The following is a 25,485-nucleotide window of genomic DNA, read 5'->3' on the forward strand; positions in this document are numbered from 1 at the left end:
GGAGCCTATCACAGACTCTTTCTATTCTATGGAATTGGCTCACTGGGATAGCGTCTTTCATGTACTGTGGATGGTAGCTGTCCCAGTGCAGAAGATTATTCCTGTCTGTTGGTTTTCTAAACAGGTCTGTGGTTAATTTGTTGTCCTCTTTTTTTAATACATAGGTCTAGAAAGTTGATAGTGTGATTGTCATATTCTAATTTAAAAGTGAGTGATTCACTTTTACTGTTCAGCCATTCTGTGAACTTGGAGAGTTCTTCAGGTGACCCAGTCCACATGAAAAGAATATCATCAATATATTGTTTCCAGTACTTAATATTTGGCAAAATGGGTTCACTGCATCATCTAAAACATATCTCATCTAAAACAGACCTACATAGAGGTTTGCATAGTTTGGGGCCATGGTGGTCCCCATTGCAGTTCCTTTTATCTATAGGTAGAAATCTCTGTCAGCGCTAAAATAATTCTTAGTTAACACAATTACAGCTGCCTCCAGTAAAAATGTATTAAGTTGTGCGTTTGTTTCTATTCCACCATTTAGAAAAAACAATTAAAGCCTCTAGTCCCCCCTGATGAGGTATATTCGTATACAGACTAATTTTTCATGGCATGAGATTACATGGCTTTGCAAAATCCTCATATTTGACAAGAGGCTATGGCTGAGAACATTACACTGATTACACTGCCAATGATCAGATTCCATCAGGGAGGCTGATCTTTATACTCTTCTCAGGACTTGTAGACATAGAGCAGGTGAGGATACCTGGAAGGGGTGTTTTGAACCTGTTACTGGTCTCATTCTCCCCAGCTTCTTCATGAACCTGTGGGCTGAAGTCCTTCTTGCTGTCCCTTAAATTTCTTGTAGTAATGGAAAGAAAATACAAAACACGTCAATTAAACGACCCAGTTTGACCCTGATAACCTCTCCTCTTCCTCCCAGGCTAAGGAAGTGGGAGCACATTCTGATCAAGACAAAGGAGGGTTTAATTTAAACATTTAAACTGCACACATTTCAACAATTTACAGCACTGGAAATGTATTTTAAAAAAGCTGTGGAGGATGTAAAGGTGAGTCAAGGTTGAATAATAGAAGCTTAATTTCCAGTGCAACATCATTTTAGTAACTGCAAGAATTATGATGAAATTAAAAATAATAGCTGATTGAGTGTGGTGGACAGATTGTAGCCTTGTAGCTCCAGCAGCTGGGAAAAGCCAGTTTTAACCACTACTGCCACCCTGTCGTTAAAATGTGTAACATCGCCTAATGATCACACCAGTTTGCAGAGATCACATGTGGCGCAACTTGATATGTTTTACATTAGAAATTGTGCTAATGATTACTGGTGAACATGGAAATAACTGTAACGAGTAGCATTTCAACATAAATGTTTTAGCTAGGATTGTTCAGATAATTATGACATAAAAACCAAACAAAAAGCAAGACTAATAAGTGGAAATTGTATGACGAGTAATACATTTGGACTTCATAAATTTTGAAAAATATTGTAGGCATTATTTGACACAGAGCTAGAGGCAAACCACTCTTAGAAGTGCTGCAAAGGAGGAAAACTTATGACGCTGATACACACAGTTAGTCTCTCACAGAGGTAGCGCTCTGGTTGGTTCACGGTTAAATGTAGGCTACAATACGATGATTAAGGTTTTGTTTATTTATTTTATATACCGATATATTCTGAGCACAGCGTTTCCAGCCACGGTGATTATACTTTCATGCAGATCAGCAATTAATCCTTTGAATTTTAGGAATTTCCTCCAGCAATACAAAAGAGCAACACAGCAGCCAAGTCTTGTGGATCCATTGTTTTGGTCTCGCTGTGCTCTCTGCTGATTGGTTTCAGAAACATTGAACTTATTGGTTGTGTTAAACAGAGGGCAGGGCTCATTATGGAAGAACGCCTTAAATAACAGCGTCCTTCCAGACTTCCTGTTCTTCGGACAGTTATTACGGCGTAAAAAGCGGCGTCTACTGTGGCTCTCTACAACGCCCGTAAAAAACGGGCGCGTTTTACGGAACTTTGTCGAGTTAAAAGCGGCGTTTTAAGGCTCCCAGCAAAAGTATGTGTATATATATATATATATATATGTGTGTGTGTGTGTGTGTGTGTGTGTGTAGTGCAGTAGGCCTACAATAAAAAAACAAGACACAGTAAAAGGACAGACAGATACAAAAATAGCAAATATTTGCATTAGTGTTGCACGGTATACCGGTACTAAAATAGTACCGCGGTACTAGAGTATTCCAAACGGTACTATACTGCATTTGGAAAATACCGGTACTTTGAAATTGATTCAATTCATTTATTTAGTTAATTTATTTTACTCATTTATGCACACAAACGCCTTTCTTGTTCCTATTGGAGCACAGATTGCGCAAGTGGTGTGTATGACAACACCTGTATCAACATTCGCAGCTGGCACAAGAGAAAAAAGACAAGAGAAAGTCTGCCTCGCAAAGGGAGACAACACGAGACAACACAAACTTGGTGGAACATTTGAGTTACCAAACCGTGGCGTCCGTACCGAGGTACTTACCAAACCATGATTTTTTGGTACCGTTACACCCCTACTATTTATTGTTCTAAAGGTTTGTAGCCAAAAGGCCCAGGGAGGCGGGGTCTGCCTCTACATCAATCAGCGGTGGTGTAAACACGTCACTGTCAGAGAGGCTGTGTGTACTGCGGCCCTTCTATCTCCCCCGTGAATTTCCCTAAATATTCGTCACTGTAGTATACATACACCCCAAAGCCAATGCAAAGAATGCAGTGACAGTTATTCAAAAGGTCACACAAAAGCTACAGTCCCTCTCTCCTGATGCTCCTTGTCTCATTCTTGGTGATTTTAATCATTGTACTCTGAAGTCAATGAGTAACTTTTATCAGTATATTTCTTGTCCTACTAGACTGAACAAAATCATTGACCTATGTTATGGTTCAGTCAAAGGTGCGTATAAGTCTGTAGCTTTGCCCCCTCTTGGTTGTTCTGATCAAAACACTATCTCTCTCATCCCAACCTACAAGTCACTCCTTAAAAGGAGTAAAGTTGCCTCCAGAGAAGTGGAGATGTGGACAGAGGATGCTGTTGAGGAGCTTTAGGGAGCACTTGAATGCACAGACTGGAACATTTTTAATGACTCTTCTTCTGATCTCGATGAGAGGACTGAGGTGATATCATCATATATCCTATATTTAAAGGACTCGATCATCCCAACTAAACGTGTGAAGGCATTTCCTAATAACAAACCCTGGCTAAATAAAGCACTGAAGGACGCACTGCTCAGGAAACATAATGCCTTTCTGTATGGGGGAGATAAGGCAGAGGCAAAAAAAGAGGTCAGATATGAAATTAAGAGGGCAAAACTAAAAGTAGAATAGAGGAGAAATTTCACAGTAATGACTTAAAAGCAGTGTGTGGGATGGTATGAGAGCTATGACCAATCAGGACACGCAGAAGTATAGGTCAATCACAATTGATGGTCTTGACTCAAATCCAGAGCTTGCAAATGCTCTAAATGACTTTTATTTGCGTTTCAATGATGAACATGATTTTACTAATATGCATTCTGATGTGTTTGATTCTCTGAGTGACTTTACTGCCACCTCTCAACCCAGTATTAGTGCCCTTTCCGTCAGATCCATGCTCCAAAAATGTAACATTAGGAAGAGCCCTGGAACTGACATGATCACTGGCAAACTTCTTAAGGTCTGTGCAGATCAGTTATGTGATGTCCTTTCTGATCTTTTTAACTCATCTCTTACCCAGCAAAGAGTCCCAAAACTGTGGAAGAAATCTATTGTTGTACCCATGGCCAAGAACAAATCTCCTAAAGAGCTCAATGACCTGAGGCCTGTGGCTCTGACATCACTGGTGATGAAATCTTTTGAGCATCTAGTCAAACAAATTCTGACAAACAAGGTCCAGAGCCAGCTTGACCCATTGCAATTTGCATATCAGGCCAATAGAGGGGTAGATGATGCTCCTGTTACTCTATTTAATTATTTATACAAGCATCACAAGGGTACAAAAACTCATGCAAGGCTTTTATTTTATTTTTTTAAGATGAGTTTTTTTGGGCTTTTTTGCCTTTGATGTATAGGACAGAGTGAAATGGGGTGAGAGAGAGAGTGGGGGGTGACATGCAGTAAATGGTTGCAAGGCGGACTCGAACCTGCGACCCCTGCGTCGAGGCATCGCCTTTGTACATGGGGTGCCGGCACTAACCACAACGCTACCAACGCCCTGCAAGGCTTTTATTTGTAGATTTCTCCTCAGCTTTTAATACTATACAGCCACATATTTTAGTAAGGAAACTATTGTCCACTTTTAATCTTGGTGCTGGAATAGTGAAATGGATCTTAGATCTTTTAACATGTAGGCCCCAGGCAGTCAGGGTTAACGGCGCTCTATCTAAGAAGCGGCTGTCATCCACAGGTTCACCACAAGGGTGTGCCCTGTCTCCTTTATTGTATATTCTATACACAAATGACTGTAGCAGTTACTACGATGACAGGCATTTCTTAAAATTTGCAGATGATATGGTTTTAATCAGTCTGCTCCAGGATGGAGAGGTCGATCATGGGCAAGTTGTGAATGACTTCGTAGAATGGTGTGACGACCACTTTCTGAAACTAAATATAAACAAAACTAAAGATATGGCCATTGACTTCAGAAAAACTTCCCATGTCAGGGGCTCACCAGTTGAGCTGGTGGAGAATTACAGGTATCTAGTTACAGTGATTGATGAGAATCTGAACCACGACCTCAATACATCTGCAATCTGTAAAAAGAGCCTGCAGAGACTTTACTTTTTGCGCAGACTGAATACTTTTAATGTGGACAAGACACTGATGGTTTTATTTTATAAATCTTTTATCGAATCCATTTTAACTTTTTGTATTATTTCTTGGTATGGGAACCTTTCAGTACAGAACAAAAACTGTCTATCTAACATAGTTAAAGTAGCCAGCAGAATAATTGGCACACAGTAGCTCTGTGGGAGGCACGGTCAATCTTAGCGAGCCCTGACCATCCACTCTTGGAAGAATTTGTTCTTCTTCCTTCTGGGTGGAGATAAAGGTGTCCCAGAGTTAAAAGCAACAGGTTCAAATTTTCCTTTGTCCCTAGTGCAATAAAGGTGCTTAACTTGCACTAATTCTTGATTTGACTGCAACGCTTTGCAGCACTTTATTAGGGGCAAGTACTTGTTGTTACTATTTTTATTCACGTTATTCTTACTCTTGGTTTTCATTGTAGCAGTGATTGTTGCGATTGTCTCATGTCCTCTTGTATTTCATGTTGTATCTGTTTTTGCCCTCTACTGCAAATCAAATTTCCCCTCGAGGGACAATAAAGGTCTGAACTGAACTGAAAGTGAATCAATGTGTCCATTTAGGAAGCACAAGTGATTGTGAACAAACATAGTTGTGATCAAATGTAATGTGAAGTTGTTTGGACAGTGACTGTGGTCCAGCTGTGGAGCTCACTGCTCACTGTCTGTTCTATACATCAGTTTATAAAGACAGTTTATAGTGCTTCTCATATTCAGTGTTGCAGTAGAATAAAATGACACTGACCAGTCAGCTGAGTTCAGTTCCAGACACAAAGACCTGATTTAAGGTCTGAGGACAAAGTGCAGTGTGATATGTGGACAGAGAGAGACGACAGTCTTTTATCCAGACTGATAAAGTCTGACTGGACTCACCTGGTGCTGCAGTCGCCATGATGTCACTGTGCTGGACACATCAGACACTAATTCAGCTGAAGACCAACAGCTGCGTCTGAAGAACCTAAAGGAAGAAAAAAAAACATTTAATGATCCCACCGATTCACACCAGAAAGCACCATCAGTAATAACAGTACATTTCACTACTGATGGTAGATCTACAGATTGACTCATGGCTGCTACGCTGATGATACTCAGCTGTATTTGCCTGTAGAGGCTGATGATGGTTCCTGAGTTATTAGATTAGATGCCTGCTTGTCTGATGTAAAAAAACAAATTTTTGCTCCAAAATTTTGATGAACCTAAGATGCAGGTCATTGGCCTTGATAAACATGGACACCACTTTGATCAACCAACAACCATGTGATATCCAAAAGCAGGGGCAGTAAAACCAAATTGTGGGCCCAGTGCATTTGCAGTCTCTGTGGACCCCCTTTTGATCCGTGTCCTGTCTGTCCTGTCGGGCCGTTTATGGTTCATGAGCTTTGTTAGATAATATTTCTAGATAATATTACAGGACATTGCTGCCGTTAAGCTGATTAGTTTTTATGCAAAAATATGACAGCCTCTGATCTAAGCAACACTCTGATATCAGTTTAAACCATCTTTAAATAGTTTTAGCAAGTGGTGAAAAAAGGATTGACAAAGCCTCTCAGCCTGTTTATAATATATGCTACCATACTGACCTTGATTGTTGTTGCTACTACTGTGCCTTTTTTTACTTTTACTTTTAGAGTATAACTCTTTTTAGCTTAGCTTTAATATGCCCCCATTTATTGTATTTTATATTTTGTAGTTGATTAAACGTGTCAAGTGTACTGTCTGAACCGAGGGTCCGAAGAGTAACGTTATTTCGATCCTCTGTATGTCTTGTACATATTGTAGAATTGACAATAAACCTGACTTTGACTTTGATGTGACAGATATCCTCCTTTTTTCAAAAATGATCTTTTACAAGATCAGATTTTGTTTTTACAACGAAATAAATTTAATATGACCAGAATGCATCAGTAAGAAAATAAATAAACAAAAACAAGAAAAGCTGAAACAGATCTTTTAAATGTTTTTTTTTTTTTTGAGTAGGCCAAAAATTAACCTGCAGCCTAGTAGCAGGCCTATTTCCAACATAATTCAACCATCTAAAAGTAAAACATAAAACCATAGGTTATATTTTAAGGAGATTCTGCTTCATTGATCACCATTATCTTAAAATTGGAATTCTTCTTCTTCTTCTTCTTCTGAGTTTATGATGTTGGCCTAATGTTACTTTGAATCCTCTAAACAATGGTGTAGCATCTGGCATTAATATTACTGTCTATAAAACATGTTTTCTCTGTGGTGTAACAGGAACAAAAACATTTCCTTCTTTCAAAGTAATAAAAACGTCTCATGTTATACTGCTGCACATTCACACTGTACAAGCATGTCCCATCAACACTACTGACTTCCTCCTCTCATGACATCTAAAATGACGTCTTGACGGTTGAATGAGGCTGAAATGTGACATTTTTCACAGTCGTCTCAGTTAATCTTGTTTCAGAGATTTAAGAGGTGAAACATATCAGGAGCTCTGAGTTCAGACAGAAACACAGAAAGTCATCACATTTCTTTCAGACTGTTGGATGGGCGTTGTCTGTTTCAGCTTCAGACATATAGAGCCCGCTAACTTGGCTGGTCACAGCTGTCATACCACACATTATACTACACACTGTGGCAGCAAAGATCATTCAGTCAACCTACTTTGATCCCACACAGATCTGTTATTGTTCTGTTACCAGCTCTATTGATCCATCAGCAGCTCTGACAGACTGACTTTACTTTAGTTATTTTTCTTTATCTAGTTTTGATCAGTTCACTCACCTGCTGCAGTTCTTGTTGCGACACACTCAGTAATGAAAGTGAAAGTTTATAACTGTCTGGAGGGAGTTTAAAAAAAAAAAGAAGACACCGCAGCTGTTCTTAAAGCTACAAGCTAAATACTGCAGGTGTGACTGTAGATTAAAGACAAAGTGGTTTGTTTGTTTGTCTTCTTTGCAAATAGTTGTTGTACATTTTTAAACTTGACTCTAAACACACTGATAATAACTATTATATGTTTATTAGGCTGTATGCTGATCAAATACACTGTGATATTTGTCAGTTGTATGTGACACATTTCTCAACATCAGTTAAAATATTTCATGTGACTTCCTCTTCACAAAGCTGATTTTAAATAACCAAACAGCTGTTGTAGTTTTCTGTTGAAACTGATTCACTCTTCTCTACAGCTGACACTTTAAAGGGAAAAACAAGTCTTAACTTAAAGCTCAAACACTTATCATCTCTGATTTAAGTCATAATCATCATAAACACATGATCTAAACCTACTGTGGTGAAATGCAGAGCAGCTGGTTTAAACATCATTATCCAATGTTACATTTCATGTAAACCACTTTTAGTCATTTTAGTTTTTAAGTTACAAATGCATTAAAATTATGAACAGAAAATAAGATGGAAAAGTGTAAATGATCATTAATAAAGTTACAGACGGTTCTGCACAAGTTCTTTGGAAACAGACTTGATGTCAGTCGTTAATGTCAGAGCGCCACCTGCTGGATGAAACAGTGAAACACACAGTATCCCACACAATACAACAATATTAAATATGCAGCAGGTTAAAAGAGTCCTGTGACTGTTACTGCTGTTAATGTCATACTTTATTAATCACTGTTATATTTCCCCATCATGCTATAAACTACTTTATCCTGTTGGTAATGTAACGCAGGCTGTAACGTTACTTTTCCCACTGCGCTTTGTTTCCATCAGGTTTGATTTTTGTGGCAGCGGCGCCATCTTGTGGAGCCCCTGCAAACTGGAGTTGTTGAACCCACATGTGGTTTCCAGTGTGCTGCTGTGAAGCTGTTTGTGTTTCAGCTGTCTGTTACAAACTCCGTTAAACTACGACAATATACGTTCATTTTTGTGTCTGTGAAGCTTTGGACTGACTTGTTTTCTGTTCAAGGGACTTCCGCTTATTGTTGTGAACGATTGTGTCACCATATCAGTGGTCATTTGTTGTACAGTGATTTGTTGAGCACAATATCAGTGACTTAAAGTAACGTGAAGTAGCTTGATGAGAAATCAGTGGTGTAACGTTAGCTTGCTGAGCAGCAGTTAGCTTCAATATGTTTTGGAGCTTGGTGTCAAACGGAGGTGGCTGTGAGAGACCATATTCAGTTGTAACCAGGTATATAGTGTCATTTATTTCACCTGCTAACATCCGGAGCCAGTCTGCTGTCCCGCTGTAACGGATTTTACGGATGTTACTGACTCTGAGAGACCTGACATGATGCTGTTGTTAGCAGGTCCCGGTTTGTGTGTCCGGTGAAGGAGGAGAAATAAACGGATGGAGCTGCAGATGGAGGCGGAGTGGGACTCCTTTCAGTCCGAGGGGGCTCACCGATGACGGAAGGAGGAGGTGAGGTGGTGTTGACAGGATCCAGAGACAAAGTAGACACCTGCCTCTGAGTGCCACCCTTTTTAATATCAACTTTACATCACTTTATTGACATGTTTTTGTCTTTTAAAGATTCTATAAATGTTTGTGACAATTCTACACATGAATACAGATTTAATGAAAGCAGAGAAATGACTGGCCAACTACAAACAACTAAACTAAACCCTGTAGTTGATGCTCCAACCTGACAGAAACATTTTCATGCTTTAAAGTGACGATGAAGCCTCTGTGTTCTTCTGACTGTAATATGTGTTTATCATCATAACTGATTCCACAGTATTTTATCTCGGTTTATTATAGAGCATGTTCACTATGTTCAGTTCAAATAACATTTAACATTTAGTGTGTTAGTTTGTGTATGTGGAGTCGAACAGAGGTAAGGATCTGTGCGCCCTCTTTCCTTAATTATCCATTTATTAAACTGTGATATATTATCTTTAACTGTCTTGTCTTAAACTGATTTAACATTTGCATTTATCTAAGTATGGTCCAGATACCCGCCCGTCTTGTTCGTCCATTTCATCAAGGATGCTTTTGGAGGTGAACTCGTGGTACACAAGTATCCCAGCATACATTTTGTATCAACCAGCAGCAGTGATGGAGGACATGAACCAAACTCACATGTGAGTTATCATATTTGTGCTACAACTGTTGTCACCAGTTATTTTTGAGTTTCATGTTTTTAGCATAGACTGTATAAAAATATGGACGTAGTCACCGTGACGGGAACTGCCCATTGGTCCGACCTCCCATTGGTTTGACCTCCCATCTGTCCGACTAGGGCATACTAATAGGAAGTCACACCAATGGGAGGTCCCGTTAGTTCGACCCGTCTTCACCTGCACACCCCCTCCAGGCTTCTTCTGTTTTCTACTGCGCTGATTTTCTGTTCAGCACCAAGGACAGCGCTATTATTAATTAATTACTTTCTGCCCAGTGCTTTCATTGATGCGCGCAGCTGCTCTCCCTCTCTCTCTCTCTCTCTCTCTCGATCGCTCTCTCTTTCGCTCTGTTAAACAGACACACAAGAGTAATGGGTTGAAATTACGTGCCGGTACCACGGAAGCAATGCCAATGTAAAGTCAGTTAGGATCCATTGTCGTGGTGGATACATGGATTCCCTGATTCAACAACGTCCTGTATACACACAAAAACACGAAAGTGTTCTTAATATTAAAACGACAAATATATTCCTCTGTTATAATTTCCCACCAATAATAACAGTAACATGATAGTTCGGTTGTACTAGATATTTGATATAGGCCTATTCAAATATTCGGTCCCAAAAACGCCGTTTCTACAGTACTAGCTAAATTATCTGAAATTAACCATCATCCTTAGTTTTTCTTAACATGTTTCATCTAGATGTAGTGTCATTATTAGTTCAGCTTTACTAGATATTAGATATATTCAGTAGATGTATCTTTTTACAACTATTTTACAACAAGCCGCAAAAAACCTACCGTCCTAAAAACGCCGTTTCTAGCATATTACCTAAAATATCGAAAATTTGCCGACATCCTTGCTTTTTATTAACATAGTCATCTAGGTGCAGTGTAATAACTACTTCAGCTTTACTAGATATTAGATATATTCAGTTGATATATCTTTTTACAACCTTATTTAGAACCCTACTTTGCAAATCAGAAGAACTACAACTATGTTCCTGATATGTATCAAACTGCATGGTGCGGTCCCAGGGAATTGTAGTTTTTAGTTTTTTTGTTTGTTTTTTTCCAAGATTTGGAAGTTGTAAATACTGAATTAAGAGTACACTGTGGACTTTAAGGGGATGGTAAACACATTTGTGAAATCAGATTTTAAATATCTAATTTCTAAATGGGTGAAAATTAATTTTATCCATATTTTACCCATATCTGACAGCACCTCCAGTTGTTGACTACACTCACATGATAGCTGAGGTCAAGAGCTCTCTATAACAGCTGGTCCCATGTCTGTACCCCCTTTAGTTGCTGAGTTATAAGCCTGCAAACATGCACTGAGGTCAAGGTTCAAAGGTGAATGGCTGAAAGCAGGAGCCATGTAGAATCTTCATACTGACATATGTTACTCTGCAGGTTGAGACCTTTCCAATGATGTATTTGGTTTAGCTCTACGACAAAGCTTAGATTTTTTTTCATTTTCTGGACACAAGCCATGCCAGGTGTAGTTTCAGAGAGCACTTTGAAGGCCCAGTGTATAACATGAGTTTTGTTTGTTTCTTTTTTACTGTAGAGAGTTACTAAAATGAGTCATCCTCAGACAATACAATACTACTAAAAAGTAAACCAATAATAACAATAATGAAATAAGCAAAAATAATATTAACATATATTGAAATTTTAAAATCTATTTACAGAGTGAAATGGTAGCCTAATAGATAACTTAGATACAATTTATTATTGTTTAGACATTATTTAGCCTATTATTGTATATGTATGTATAACTTTCAGCAGTGGTCTGCCGCGGTCGGAGGTATAAATGCTCAGAAGTCTAGTGTGTTTCATTTTTGTAACTTAAAGGCTTCAGAAAACATACAAGACACATTTTTAGTAAAAGTCATAGGAAGAGAAGCTTGTAGGTTTTATCTAAACAGAGTTATTTGCATTATAAAAACCCGTTGTGGCGGCTGTAGGACAAGTGCACTTATATTGATCACTTCCATAAAATAAAACGAGAAATTGGAGAAGATTGTAAAAATTGTTAAAATTAAATTAGGGGACTGATCACAGATGCATGCAATTGCAATGTGGCCAACGCAATAACTGCTCTTCTTGCACACTTGCACATTTCTTTTAAATTATGTCATATTTGATCCTATTTTATACAGATTTATTTATTGCCTGTTATGCTCGACATTGTACCTGCTACAAGACAAGAGATTGCTGCCAAACAAAGTTTCGTTGTATCTGCTGTGCAATGACAATAAAGTTTCTTATCTTATCTTGTCTTATTGTCTTTCTGCCATGCGCTTTCATTGAGGCGCGCAGCCGCTCTCTCTCTCGCTCTGAGAGAGCGAAAAAGCGAGAATTTCTGAGAGAAAGCGCTCTCAGAAACACACAGAAACACACATCACACATGCTGCATAGAGTGAGACATGCCTGAATTAAAATACCGCTGTGCAGGATGCTGCTTAGTTACAATATAACTTAGAGTCAATGAGCCCGAGCCCGACGTATTCATGAAAAAAACGGCCCAGCCCAGCCCGATTTGACAGTCGGGTATATATAGATATTCTGCAAAATATGAAAGCTGCCACTCTGAGTTCTGAGGGTTAACTGACTTTTTTATTATTTTAAAAACCAATCTTGCTGTCGGGAATTAGGCTATGCGTCACTACAGTACTATAAACTCTCAATAGATCAGATTGCTGGTTGCATAATATGTAACAGCCTGTAGATACGGTGCATGCCTTTCACTCCCGCGGCCCGAATGGAGGTGAACGGTCAGAATGGACAGTCAGACTTAGGGGACCTCCCATCAGTTCGACCTCCCATTAGTACGAACAGGTCGGACTGGTCGAACTAATGGGAGGTTGAACTAATGGGAGGTCGGACCAATGACATGGACCCACCGTGATGTCACCCATTGGTTTCTGAGTAGCGGGTTTGAAGCTCAAAGTAGTTGGCTCTGGCCGTCACCATTTTGGCAGTGCCTGACTCCGCCCAACTCCCGGCCAATCCAAAACTGCCAAAGAGGCGGGCCAAATTAAGCCTGGTTGCTTAAACACGCCCACCTCGCTCGACGCTGCTAAGTTAGCTAAGGCTAACAAGCTACGCTAAGAAGCTAGGCTACTTTGGCTAGCCCTGTGGTGTTGGCTGCTCCTGCTTGGTGCCAGCTCCTTCACGAAACTTGAGGTAAGTTGAGTGCCCTAATCGAGTACTTAGTAATGTATGAGAATTAGTAATTTATGTAATGCATTTAAATGTATTATGGTCAATAATTCATCATTTTAAACTAATAAGTTTCTTGACTCTTTGTGAGGTACTGTATGAAAAAAGGTGTCTTTATCCTGGAGTCAGTGCTGAAGTGATGACTCTCAAAGTGTTCACTTCACAGATGGGAAGTCTTGTTTGGAGTCCAGTTCTGTCTCCTCGTGCTGAGTGTCCACTGGTCCAGTCTGTCTGGGTCACCTAGAGGAAAACTTTACACAGACAAATAGATATTAAAAGTAATATATGTATTAGGTTACCTACTTCACAGACACCTTTACATGCAAACAATACAACAGATCATAATCAATTTATTTTAGCAAAAAAAAAAAGGTGGCGGCCATCACAGTCCATATATTCTGTCTGTGCATAATCTATTGTTGTGTGGCTACAGGCCTATATCCTACACTTATTTTCTTAATATGTTTCATGTGAAAAATGTCACATTAGTTTTTTTTTAAAAATTACGTTACACACCTTACTGTAATTTCACACAGTTCGCAACTTTTTAATTTACATACACAAGTATGGCCTTAAGGGCGGCACGGTGGTGTGGTGGTTAGCACTCTCGCCTCACAGCAAGAGGGTTGCCGGTTCGATCCCGGGCGTGGGAGCCCCTCTGTGTGGAGTTTGCATGTTCTCCCCGTGTCAGCGTGGGTTCTCTCCGGGCACTCCAGCTTCCTCCCACAGTCCAAAGACATGCAGGTTAATTGGTGACCCTAAATTGTCCGTAGGTGTGAATGTGAGCGTGAATGGTTGTTTGTCTCTATGTGTCAGCCCTGTGATTGTCTGGCGACCTGTCCAGGGTGAACCCTGCCTCTCGCCCGATGTAGCTGGGATAGGCACCCTCAAGAGGATGAAGCGGTTAGAAGATGAATGAATGAATGAAGTATAGCCTTAATGTTACGTTAATGTTACACTGCTCATATGACAAATTTAACGTTAACATTGCAACACGTTAGCTAACTAACGTGGTGAACCTTTATTTTCAAACCTCACACAGCCTCAGCCTTTTGTTCACAATATATTCTCCATCAATGCCTAAATCCTAACATTACTCTGTTAGGTTCTGACTTTGATGCATCCCCGGATTGGCGTCTTGCTCGAAGGCTAACCGTTAGCTGGCTAGTTAGCTAGTTAACGAGCTAAGCTTGTGTTGTATCGTATTGTCTGCAGCTCTGTAACTTGTAACTTGATGTGGATGTTGCTGCTGTGATACAGGTCGCACTTGAAAATGAGACCTCCGGTATCAACATTCATTGGCCCTGTCCACGCTGCCTTCAACTCCTCTGTGGTTGTTGGTCCTGAAGCCAGTGATGGTCCTCATTCCACTCCGGTATCAACGTGATTTTACATGTATTAAATAAAGGCTTAATAATAATAAGCTGACAAGCTAGGTGGTGACCGCAAACACCGATACACGCTGCTGACAAGCTAGATGATGACCGCTAATTAGTGCTAACATATAAACATAAACGGTTCAATGCCTTGAACATGGACGCGAATTGGCTGAGACGACGCCGAGCAGACAGCTCAGTCTGAGCTCAGCTCTGCACAGCAGAGCCAGCGGCTAGTTAGCATGCTAGTTAGCTACCCGTGATGGTGCCACCTGTCACTCAAAGTGGCCACGCCCTTAATTATGCACAATTTTAAACCTTAATAACATTTAAACGGATGAGATATAAAAAAAAAATCCCTCTCCCACAGTTGTCATGAAAGGGGAAATTAACTATAGAGACCAAAACCGTTTTTTGTACCAGGCTGTAAACATGTTTATTTCTAGAGACTAGAGACTGGCATTTTAGAGAAGAGGAAGGGGAGAGGACAGTCTCAAGTGGCCATTCAGTGAACTGCAGTTTTGGCACTTCTGTCTGACACACAGCGTTGCAGCGACACGCCTCATGCATACATTTCTCAGCCCTCCTCAAACATGGTAACATACAATCATACAGGACACCAGGGGGGCATCCACCTGCACTGCTGTCAGCTTGTCACCCAGTAGAGCTGGACGGATGGTGTTGAACGCACTAGAGAAGTCAAAAAACATGACCCTCACAGTGCTCGCCGGCTTATCCAAATGGGCGTAGACACGGTTGAGCAGGTAGATGATGGCGTCCTCAACTCCAAGTCGGGGCTGATAGGCGAACTGGAGGGGGTCCAAAAGTGGCTTGACCATGGGCCCAGAGCTGCTCCAAGACGAGTCTCTCCAGAGTCTTCATGATGTGGGAGGTCAGTGCCACGGGTCTGTAGTCCTTGGAGCCACTGGGACGTGACGTCTTTGGCACAGGAACGAGGCAGGATGTCTTCCACAGCAAGGGGACCCTCTGGAGACTCAGGCTCATGTTGAAGACATGCTGAGTACTCACATAGCTCACAGGCTGCACCCTGGGGCTGACATCATCAGGGCCTGCAGCCTTATTTGAGTGAGTCTCATCTGCTGTCTTCTCACATGGTCAGCAGTGAAGCACACTGTGGAGGTGACGACACGTGGGGGAGGGGTGTAGTCCTCATGATGGAGAGAGCAGTCAGTGTGACCACGGGGGGAGGAGGTGTGAGGAGGAGGAGGAGGGGGGGTCAAGCAGGAAGGTGTTGAGGTGTGAGAGGGAGGAGTGGGGGAGGAGGGCAGAGTGGGAGATGGTTGACCAAGACAGACAGCAGAAGAGTCGGGGGGGGATGGGCAGGTCCAGCAGTGTCAAATCTGTTAAAAAACAGATTCAGTTCATTGGCCCTGTCCACGCTGCCTTCAGCTCCTCTGTGGTTGTTGGTCCTGAAGCCAGTGATGGTCCTCATTCCACTCCAGACCTCTCTCATGTTGTTCTGCTGGAGTTTCCTCTCCAGCTTCCTCCTGTACCTCTCCTTAGCCTCCCTGATCTTCATCTTCAGCTCCCCCTGTATTGTTCTCACCTCCTCCCTGTCACCAGCTCTGAAGGCCCTCTTCTTTGCATTGAGGATGGCTTTGTTACCCACGGTTTGTTATTTGGGTAACAATGGACAGTCCTGGTTGGGACAGTGGAGTCCACACAGAAGCTGATGTAGTCCGTGATGCATTCTGTGAGCCCGTCGATGTCCTCCCCATGTGGCTCACAGAGTGCCTGCCAGTCTGTCACACCAAAACAGCCCTGCAGTGTCTCATAAGTCTCCTCCGACCATCTCCTCACTGTCCTCATGGTCGCAGGCTGGCTCTTGACTAGTGGTACATAGCAGGGGTTGAGGTGCACCAGGTTGTGGTCTGACCTACCCAGAGGGGGGAGGGGGGAGCAGCTGTATGCATCTTTGGCGTTTGCATACAGCAAGTCCAGTGTCCTCTCCTCTCTGGTAGGGCAGCTCACATACTGTGTGAATGTGGGCAATGTTGTTGCCATGGTGACATGGTTGAAGTCACCCGAGATAGCTATGAAGGCACTCGGGTGTTTAGTCTGCAGGCGGGCTATGGCGGAGTGAATGACGTCACATGCCGACGTCGGGTTGGCAGAGGGGGGGATGTAAACAGTCACAATAATGGCATGTGAAAACTCCCTGGGCAAATAATACGGCCTGAGTCCAACAGCAAACAGTTCAATGTCCGGGCAACAGATACGTTCCTTAATGGAAATATGGTCAGGACTGCACCAGCGGTTATTTACTAGAACAGCAAGCCCCCCTCCTTTGCGCTTACCGCTCTCGGTGCAGTCCCGGTCGGCCCGAACAGTCTGAAAGCCGCTGATGGAGACGTTGTTGTCGGGAATGTCCTGGTGAAGCCATGTCTCAGTGAAGCACATCAGACTACATTCCCGGTACTCCTTCTGACTCCTGGCGGTCAGGTTAAAGAAATATATCAGTATACACACACATACATACATACAAATATACATACATACATATAGGCGCACTTACATACACACATACATATACATATACACACGTATATACATATACATACACGTACACACGCACATATATACACATACATATACATACACACATGGGCGTGTATATATGGGTATTCAGCTACAAATTGTACGTAGGTATCACTCATGCATCAACTAATCATTGTATTTGGAAAGAAGATGTTTCAATGGCCACACCTATGTAATCACAGGAGCCAATCAGAGGCCATCCCATGACCCATATAACGGCATGACCGCTGAAAACAAATAGACAATAATGAAAAAATAACAAGTTAATAAAAAAAACACAGTGACATGAAATAACACACCCAGAAAAAATTTGATTTAGATATTTACACACCCATCCCCCAACATGGTCTGCGACGCCAGGGATCATCACGCCCAGGGCCCCGCCCCCCTGGAGCTTGTTCATGAGTGAGGGTAGAATGGAGCGTAAGATGGATTGGAGGTTTGGTGCTGCCTCTGCTGTGATGCAGGCACAACGCCAGACCTTCATGGCGAAGCTTTCGATTTCCTGGTCCATCTACGTCCCAACCCTCATCTATGAGATCGTGGATACAAGCAGTCGAAATGAGTTTCCTCTGTAGGGGGCCTGGGCTCAGCCTTATAGATAGGGGAGGAGCTCGGAGTAGAGCCGCTGCTCCTTTGTGTCGAAAGGGACCAGTTGAGGTAGTTCAGGCATCTGATCAGGATCCCGTTTCAGGCACACCACCATGTGCAGCTGTACATTTTCAAACAAGTGATTAAAATCCTTGTCTTTGCATTTTATTTTGGTCACAGTCTGTTTTTATAAAAACGCTTGGGACATCTGAAATGTGGCTTTGACTTGCAGCTGAACTTATGATATCGTGTATCGCTGTTCAGCCTGAAAATACTGAGATATTCGTTTTTGTCTTTATCACCCAGTACTTAAGTAATAAAAGTAAAAGTAAATGTTTATAAAAGAAGTAAATAGTCAGAATGTCAAGAATAATAAAGTAGATTTTTTTTTTTTCTGTGTAAAGATTATTTTTTATGGCTTTTTGCCTGTATGTAATAGGTCCCCATAGACCCTTTGAGGGCCGACGTCACGGTGTCATCATGTTAGCTGGAGGTGCAGCTGCCTCTCCCCCACAGGGCTGTAGGCTCCATAGGAGTGTTAAAATGTGTTTGTCTTGTTGTGTTATTGGGAGCCAGAATAGAAGGAGTCATGGCTCAAAACCAGCCGCCACTGCCCGTCAACAAAAGCAAAGACAACTATGGTTAAATGTGATAAGACCAAAGGACTGGACGGAGGCCATCATCAAAAATGCTCACATGTGCAGCGCACACTTCATATCAGGTTAGGGAAAAAGTATTTCCTGTTGTAGGGATGAATAAGGTTATGTGTATTAAGGGTTATCATGTCCACCTCATCAGAAACTGGGGAGGGATTAAGAGGAAGATTGGATTTCTCTGCAACGCTAACTTTTTAGCACATTAGCTAACGTTAGCTTCCATAGCAAAACAAACAAGTGTGGTCCTCCTTTGTAAGATTGGCTTCCTGTGACATCATCCATCCACTGAGTGAGAGCATACGGGTCGGCCAGTCTGGTCCCCTTGGTCAGTGTTTACTTATTCAAGTAACACTGGCGGTCCCGGAGAGTGAGTGACCTGACATGGTGCGGTGGTAACGTCAGTCTGACGCTCTACACTAAAATGAGAGCCCTGTTGGTGGAAGAAAGCAGCGTTATATTTCTACATGAATGAACCAACGGTTAAGTTAATCACACATTCACTCCGCTTGGCGCTCTGCTGCTCCGTCTCCACAGACAGAGTGTCCAGAGTGCGCTCTGCCACTCTGAGAGTGCGCTGCTCTGGATAACCCAACGCTACATTCAGACAGCGCTCCCAATTTATCAACACTCTAGTTTGTGTCAGAGTGCGCTCCCACACTCACAATGAATGTTTCTGAACACACCACTAACCCACCATAAAACAATCCAGCTAAGCCTTTTACTTTACAGTAAAAGGGTCTAGTGCCGCTCTGTCTGGACAGAAAGACGCAATTTATTTAACAGACCGCAGGTTTTCTTCTGTGTCACACAGAGAGTGATGACATCTGATCCACAGCTCATTAAGGGTCCATATGTATGTGCTGTATATCATCAATCAATCAATCAATCAATCAGTTTTATTTATAAAGCCCAATATCACAAATCACAGTTTGCCTCACAGGGCTTTACAGCATACGACATCCCTCTGTCCTTATGACCCTCACAGCTGATCAGGAAAAACTCCCCAAAAAACCCTTTAACAGGGAACAAAAAAAACGGTAGAAACCTCAGGAAGAGCAACTATGCTGAATGTAGTTGTCCTGCCGTATTTGCACTTTTCTGTCAACAGTCACAGCATCTATTTCCACAAAGCAGAAGTTGTTGAGCCCCTTTTGCACCTTTGTTCCTCATCAGAAACTTCCTCAAACACGTTATCGCTCCTCATTTGGCTCAGATGACACATTCTTTGTGTCAGATCCATCCTCATATGTTTGTACGTCTGGCTCTGAGCTGCAGTAACAGTTTATATCTGAAGATTCTGTGTGTTCGACACGTCATCTGACTGTGTAGTGCTGCAGCCTTGGTTGGCTCAGTGTGAAGCAGCTGTTTGTATTTCCCTGCAGCTCTGACTGCCCGTGCTGAGACCTGAATGTGTTTTAATACCTCTGTCTTTATTTCTGTACTGTATTTCAGTTTGTCCTGTTTTTTGACATGAGTGTCCTGCTCTCCACCCCCATGTGTCTTTGTCCTTTTCTGTGTTCACATTTCTATAGTCAAACAGCCTCCTGTTAGACGTCTGCTTTGAATTTGCATTAGAATTTTTCACACCACCTTTCAGCTTCCCTTCATTTGGCTATCTATCCGTTTGAGATAAGACTTCAAGGTGCTTCTTATGCCCTACAGCAGGCCTGTTCAGTTGGCAGCCTGCGGGCCACACACACACACACACACACACACACACACACACACACACACACACACACACAAACGTGGCAGAGTGAAGTCAGCCAAAGGCAGTATAACTCCAAGATTATTCTAGTTGACAACAACTATGTTTGTTTCTAAAAGAAAGTGCAATAAAACCTCATGTCATGCTCTTCGGTCAGATATTTGATTAAAATATTTCCTTTTACAAAAGTGACATGAAAATCATTGCTACTTTTACTATAATAATTTGCATGTTTAGAAATTTGTCATTACTAATATACATCCATCCATTTTCATCCGCTTATCTGGGGTCTGGTCTCGGAGGCACTAGGACAAGCAAAGTATTCCAGTCATCCCTCTCCACAGCTCCTTCCTCCAGCTCCTCCTGGAGGACCCTGCAGCCTCCTACCAGTGGGACGTGCCCGAAACACCTCCAGCAGGAGGTGCCAAGGAGGATCCTGATCCGATGTTGAACCACCTCAACTGACCCCTTTTGACGCGAAGGAGCAGCGGTTCCACTCCAAGCTCCCTCCGGATGTCCCAGCTCCTCCCCCCTAACTCTAAGGCAGAGCCCAGACACCCTACAGAGGAAACTCATTTCGGCCGCTTGTATCTGTGATCTCACTCTTTCAGTCACGACCCAGAGCTCATGACCATAGGTGAGGGTTGGGACCAGTAAATTGGAAGCTTTGCCTTCACCACGATGGACTGAAGTAGCGCCCGCATCACTGCAGAAGGCGCACCAAACCACCCATCCATCCCATGCTCCATTCTACCCTCACTCATGAACAAGACCCTGAGATACTCCCTTGCTTGAGGCAGTAACTCTCCCCCAACCCGGAGAGGGCAATCCACCGGTTTCTGGCAGAGAACCATGGCCTCAGATTTGGAGGTGCTGACTCTCATCCCAACTGCTTCACACTCAGCTGCAAACCACCCCAGGTCATGCTGAGGGTCACAGTGTGATGAAGCCAACAGAACCACATCGTCTGTGAAAAGTAGAGATGTAATTCTGAGGTCCCCACACTCGGCCCTCAGCTGCGCCTCAAGATCCTGGTCAGCAATCTTAAAATCTGAAAGGACTATAAAAACAAATCAGCTGATGAGACAATTTCTGAAAGTGTTGCAATGTTTCTTTAATAAACAGTTTTTAGATTACATCCCATAACAAAGGATACAAAGTGACGAATGTCAGATGAAGGAAAATGACACCTTTAAAATATAATAATCATGCTTTAATCTTTTTTTTTTCATTTTCTAGCTAACTTTAATCTTATACTCAAAAACAGTGCTTTCTTTTTATTTAATCATGCGGCGACTGTTCAAGTCAAGAAAATGGAAACACGCCTCTAGGAAATATGCAGTGTTAGTTAATGTCATATAATTAATTGAAATTGTTTTTGCAGACTGAATTTTAACAACAACAGAACGAGGTTAATAGAAGCAGTTACACAATGTGATCGTAGCATCAATCATGTAAATGTGATCAGGTACTCTGGGTATGCCTGGATGTCATTGAAGACCACAAACATGGTTGGATTGGAACTGTTATCTGCAACACTGTCATACAGGTCTGCAGCATTCCCAGAGTTTTTGGAGGGTGGAGAGATCAAGCCGCTTCGTCCATTGGTGAAGTCTCCAACCAGGACCCTGGCCAGGTACATGCGCTTGTGGCCTCTGGCGTCAGGTTTGGCGTACCCTTGTGCCGAGTAGACCGGGTTCACAGCAAAGTAAGAGCCATTGCCTATCATCGCACCTAAAGGACGAAACAGAGGAAGTACAGATTTTATTACTGACTAAACACATCACAGCTTTTGTTCATTTATTAAGAAGAACACAGCTCCACCGTTGGTCCACTGTGAAACTTGAATACATTGTTTACATAGAATTTTTCATTAGGACAGAAGATTGTTAGCTACAGACAAACTGCCATTTCACTGAGGCTGCTGTCAGCCCTAGAGTGTCTCCTCTGGTCTGAATCAGGGACTCATGTTGTTCCAAAGTTGTATAATTGCCTAGAGTTGGTTCGTGTTCTCATGGCAGCATTTACAAGAGGACCAGATCAAATGCCTTGTGTGAGAAAGCTGCTCTTGATTGGTCAGAATTTCTATGTGGGAAAAATCCAGGAAGTAAACAAAACATCGAAGAAGAGTACACTTGCAAGATAAATGTGACCTTCCCTAACGAACGGCACGGAGGGGGCAATCAACTGGCGTTAGATTGAACCAAACAGGGCAGGTGTGAAACACCCTAAGAGACAAACTGTATGGATACATTTCATCACATCATTTGGGGCTTTGATCAGAAATCCATTGTTTGCGCTGGTTACCATGTGCTCCTGCGTAGCTGCGGTTGAAGCCTTGTTTGTTGATGAGATCGATGGAGTTGGCTCTGGTGCCGTGGAACAGCTTCCTTTCATTGTTGGTATGTTTGTTCTTCACCTCCAATTGTTTCTTCATCAGCTGGTAGCTCTGCCACAGTGTCGTATTTTGGACCCGTTCAATCTGCCAACACAGTCACGACACAGCACATTATTCATCCTCACTGGTGTCTTTAGATTTGCAGTGTTTGATTTCTAAATGGGACCGACTAGTTTCCACGTGGTAAAAAAACATCTGTTTGCTTTTGTTGTTCAGTTTAGTGTTTCCTGTGGAGCGACAAGAGGGACAGAGCAAGAGGGCAGCTCAAGTGCACCTGGGTTACCAGTTTAAAATATTTGCTAATGTATCATCCAGAACTGCCCGCATGTTCAGTATATTAATGTAATTATTAAATTATATATTTTGGGCAGGGCAACACAGTGTTTTTTAAGCTCCTTCCACAAATATTCAGGTGTAGGTCTAGAATAGAATAGAATATTGTTTATTTGTCATCATCACATGTACAATGAAATTAAAGTCTAGTGACTGACTGAGCCATTCAAACAACCCAACAGTCTCCTTTACAGTGTGTTTTGGTGCATTGTCCTGCTGGAAGGTCCGCCTGTGTCTCACCCTCACCGTCTCTGACTCTCTGATGGTGGTGTCAGAGAGGAGGATGCTGTCTAAGCTACGAACTATCTTGGACAATGTCTCACACCCACTCCACCATGTGCTGGTCAGGCACAAGAGTACTTTCAGTGGGAGACTCATTCCACCAAGATGTACCACTGAGCGCCACAGGAAATCATTCCTGCCTGTGGCCATCAAACTGTACAACTCCTCCCTCTGAGTGGCCCTGAGACTTTTTCACACACTGCAATAATTTAATTTAACTTGTGCAATAACCCCATTCACCCTGACTGTATATACTCTGTTTGTGTAAATAATCTTGTTCATGTTTACAATATATATATGTATATTTATATATATATATTTATTTACATTTATGTTTGTTAATAATTCCTGTTATTTAACTATATATTTGTAAATACTATTGTTTAAATTTCTTATATTTTCACGTATCTTTCCCCTCTTGCAAGGAGCACCTGTAACATAAATAATTTCCCCTCGGGGATCAATAAAGTATTTCTGATTCTGATTCTGATTCTGATTGGTACATGGCTCCATTCATCTTCCCTTTGATCATTTGGATTCTGCTGGCCATGAGAAGAGGAACAGCTCATACCTTGATGCTTCCACCTCCAGACTTCACTGTAAGTGTGGGATTTTTATGTTCTGTAGCGATGAAAATTTTTGTTGTCACGTTACTTGCGCGAGTTTGAATGCAAGAATATTTTGTGTTGACTCGCGTCATTCGTGCATGAAATCACTGAATTGATGAATGAACTTCTGCCAGTATGTTCTTGGCGTCATACATTCACAGAGGATCTGAATTAGAGGTTGACCGATTCATCGGTTTGGCAGATTAATTGGCACTGATAGGACTTTATATAAACTACTGTTAATAACAGAACGGGGCTCCAACAGTGGCCGACATCTGTAACCCTCCACTTGTCTCATGAGTACGGCCGTAAGGCTTTTGCATGGAGCAACCCACATGTAAATACAAGTTTTAATGTGTGCATTAGATAAGCATGTGCAGTGTAATTTGGCTAGAATTAAGAAGCAAGCCACCATCAATGCGTGTGAAATTAATATCTGATAATCTAACAATCCAGCCATGTAACTACCCTTTGATCAATATCAGTTGCACAGTTTAATCCTCCTAAAGCTCCTCCTAAAACCACCAAAGTGCCACACACCAATTCCATGCTTTGGGGCCCGAGCAGCCATGAAAAGGTTCAAGCACTCAGGTGTGCCAGCGTACAGTCGGGCCTGGTGTTATTGGCAGATTAATCGGTCATTGGCTTTTTCCTGCTTCAGACTAGAGCTTGAGCCCAAACCCGACCCAGTTCAGGCCGTAAATTCCCGCCACTATCCTCGGGCTCAGACGGGTCAGGTTCCTCATAATAGACCTAGGCTATGGAACCAACTACTGCGACGACAACATGTGTGTCGGCTTCGGGTATGTGACAGCAAAAAGACGGGGACCTCGGCACTTAAGAGGCACATGATGAAGGCTTGCCATGTAAAGAAAGACAAGAGTCAGCCTTCAATGTCCACGTACGTAACCATTATGTGATTCACGCCCGGTGTGAACACAACATTAGGGTTATGTATAGTGATTTTGGCACGGTATGCAGTGGTTAGCATGGTTAGCCCTTCTGTGCAGACTTTGCATGTTCTCCCCGTGTCAGCGTGGGTTTCCTCCAGGTGCTCCAGCTTCCTCCCACAGTCCAAAGACATGCAGGTTAATTGGTGACTCTAAATTGTCCGTAGGTGTGAATGTGAGTGTGAATGTTTGTCTGTCTCTATGTGTCAGCCCTGTGATAGTCTGGTGACCTGTCCAGGGTGAACCCTGCCTCTCGCCCAGTGTCAGCTGGGATAGGCTCCAGCCCCCCGCAACCAGGATAAGTGGTTATGGAAAATTAATGAATAGTAATTTCTCCGCCTGTCATGGTGTCTCGTCTGATCACACTACATTCTTCCAGTACTCTAAAGGCTTCTACAAATGTTATCTAGAAAACTTCAGACAAGCTCTTTGGCAACACTTTGACGGACTTTGTTTGGAGGTTAAGCAAGTAGCGCAATATCACATCATATACTTTTTCGCAAGAGTTAAAACATCTGAACTTCAGCAACAGATTCGCATCACAATAGCCAATCAGCATTGAGATCCTCCGGGGACGTATGTTTTGAGGGCATACCAGCAGAAGTTTTTTAATTGATTCAGTAATTGCATAGGCGTATGATGTGAGTCAACACAAAATATGTGATGTAAAATTTGCATCACATTTAAAAATCCCACACCTACAGTGAAGTCATGAGGTGAAAGCATCAAGGTATGAAGCTGTTCCTCTTCTCATGGCACCAACAGAATCCAAATGATCCAAGGGAAGATGATGGAGCCATGTACCTAAAAATCTGTTGCTATCCACCAAGACAGTGAGGGTGAGACCCAGGTGGACCTTCCAGCAGGACAATGAACCAAAACATACTGTAAAGGAA

The 25,485-nt window shown here is 42.2% G+C and overlaps 3 protein-coding genes across 6 annotated transcripts in view; all 3 read right to left on the reverse strand.

Annotated features, from left to right (window-relative positions):
• The window catches only part of LOC125890731 (golgin subfamily B member 1-like), a 104,404-nt gene that overhangs the window by 9,936 nt on the left and 68,983 nt on the right, over positions 1-25,485 (reverse strand). The window contains exons 1-2 of one of the 4 annotated variants that reach the window (XM_049579513.1): positions 8,989-9,064; positions 5,719-5,803 (exon numbers count right to left, since the gene is read on the reverse strand). In XM_049579513.1, coding sequence (XP_049435470.1) covers positions 5,719-5,737 — 19 coding nt within the window. In that variant the 5' untranslated portion in view covers positions 5,738-5,803; positions 8,989-9,064. Of the gene's footprint in view, positions 1-5,718; positions 5,804-7,599; positions 7,676-8,988; positions 9,065-25,485 lie in introns of those variants that run through there. The other 3 variants (XM_049579510.1, XM_049579511.1, XM_049579512.1) reach the window with 3 other exon arrangements.
• LOC125890744 (uncharacterized) lies at positions 15,818-17,390 on the reverse strand. The gene is made up of 2 exons (XM_049579542.1): positions 17,232-17,390; positions 15,818-16,956 (listed from the first exon to the last, which is right to left on the reverse strand). The coding sequence occupies exon 2, from the start codon at positions 16,923-16,925 to the stop codon at positions 16,068-16,070; it is 858 nt and encodes a 285-aa protein (XP_049435499.1). The 5' UTR covers positions 16,926-16,956; positions 17,232-17,390; the 3' UTR covers positions 15,818-16,067.
• Positions 21,108-25,485, reverse strand: part of LOC125890729 (protein mono-ADP-ribosyltransferase PARP14-like) — a 72,526-nt gene continuing 68,148 nt past the window's right edge. Inside the window, 2 exon segments of the mRNA XM_049579507.1 lie at positions 21,108-21,752; positions 22,326-22,500. Of these exon segments, the coding sequence (XP_049435464.1) occupies positions 21,469-21,752; positions 22,326-22,500 (459 nt within the window). The 3' untranslated portion in view covers positions 21,108-21,468.

Source organism: Epinephelus fuscoguttatus, linkage group LG6 (assembly GCF_011397635.1).
Source record: "Epinephelus fuscoguttatus linkage group LG6, E.fuscoguttatus.final_Chr_v1".
Lineage (NCBI taxonomy): Eukaryota > Metazoa > Chordata > Actinopteri > Perciformes > Serranidae > Epinephelus > Epinephelus fuscoguttatus.